At 41.4% G+C, this 304-nt stretch overlaps 2 protein-coding genes across 2 annotated transcripts in view; both read left to right on the plus strand.

Moving 5' to 3' along the window:
* The window catches only part of LOC119588787, a gene marked incomplete in the record, with an annotated part of 27,513 nt that overhangs the window by 9,465 nt on the left and 17,744 nt on the right, over positions 1-304 (plus strand).
* LOC119588786 (cGMP-inhibited 3',5'-cyclic phosphodiesterase B-like) overlaps positions 1-304 on the plus strand; it is a 13,138-nt gene that overhangs the window by 2,900 nt on the left and 9,934 nt on the right. The window contains 1 exon segment of the mRNA XM_037937432.1: positions 165-276. Within this exon segment, the coding sequence (XP_037793360.1) occupies positions 165-276 (112 nt within the window).

Below are 304 nucleotides of genomic sequence, written 5' to 3' on the forward strand. Positions count from 1 at the left end.
TTCCCCCCCTAATCATTCCATTTTTTCCCTAATAATTCAATTTTTTCCCCTAATCATTCCATTTTTTCCCCTAATCATTCCATTTTTTCCCCCTAATCATTCCATCCCCCTCCCCCTAATAATTCCATTTTCCCCCTAATCATTCCAATTTTTTTCCCCCGCAGCTGTGTTATCAAGTGTTTTCCGAAGTAGGACTTTTCGAGACCTTCAAGATCCCGACCAAGGAATTCCTCAATTATTTCCATGCTCTGGAACTCGGATACAGAGACATCCCCTGTGAGTTTCCTTTTCTGGTGGTTCTTTC

The sequence above is a fragment of the Penaeus monodon genome, chromosome 24 (genome assembly GCF_015228065.2).
Source record: "Penaeus monodon isolate SGIC_2016 chromosome 24, NSTDA_Pmon_1, whole genome shotgun sequence".
NCBI lineage: Eukaryota > Metazoa > Arthropoda > Malacostraca > Decapoda > Penaeidae > Penaeus > Penaeus monodon.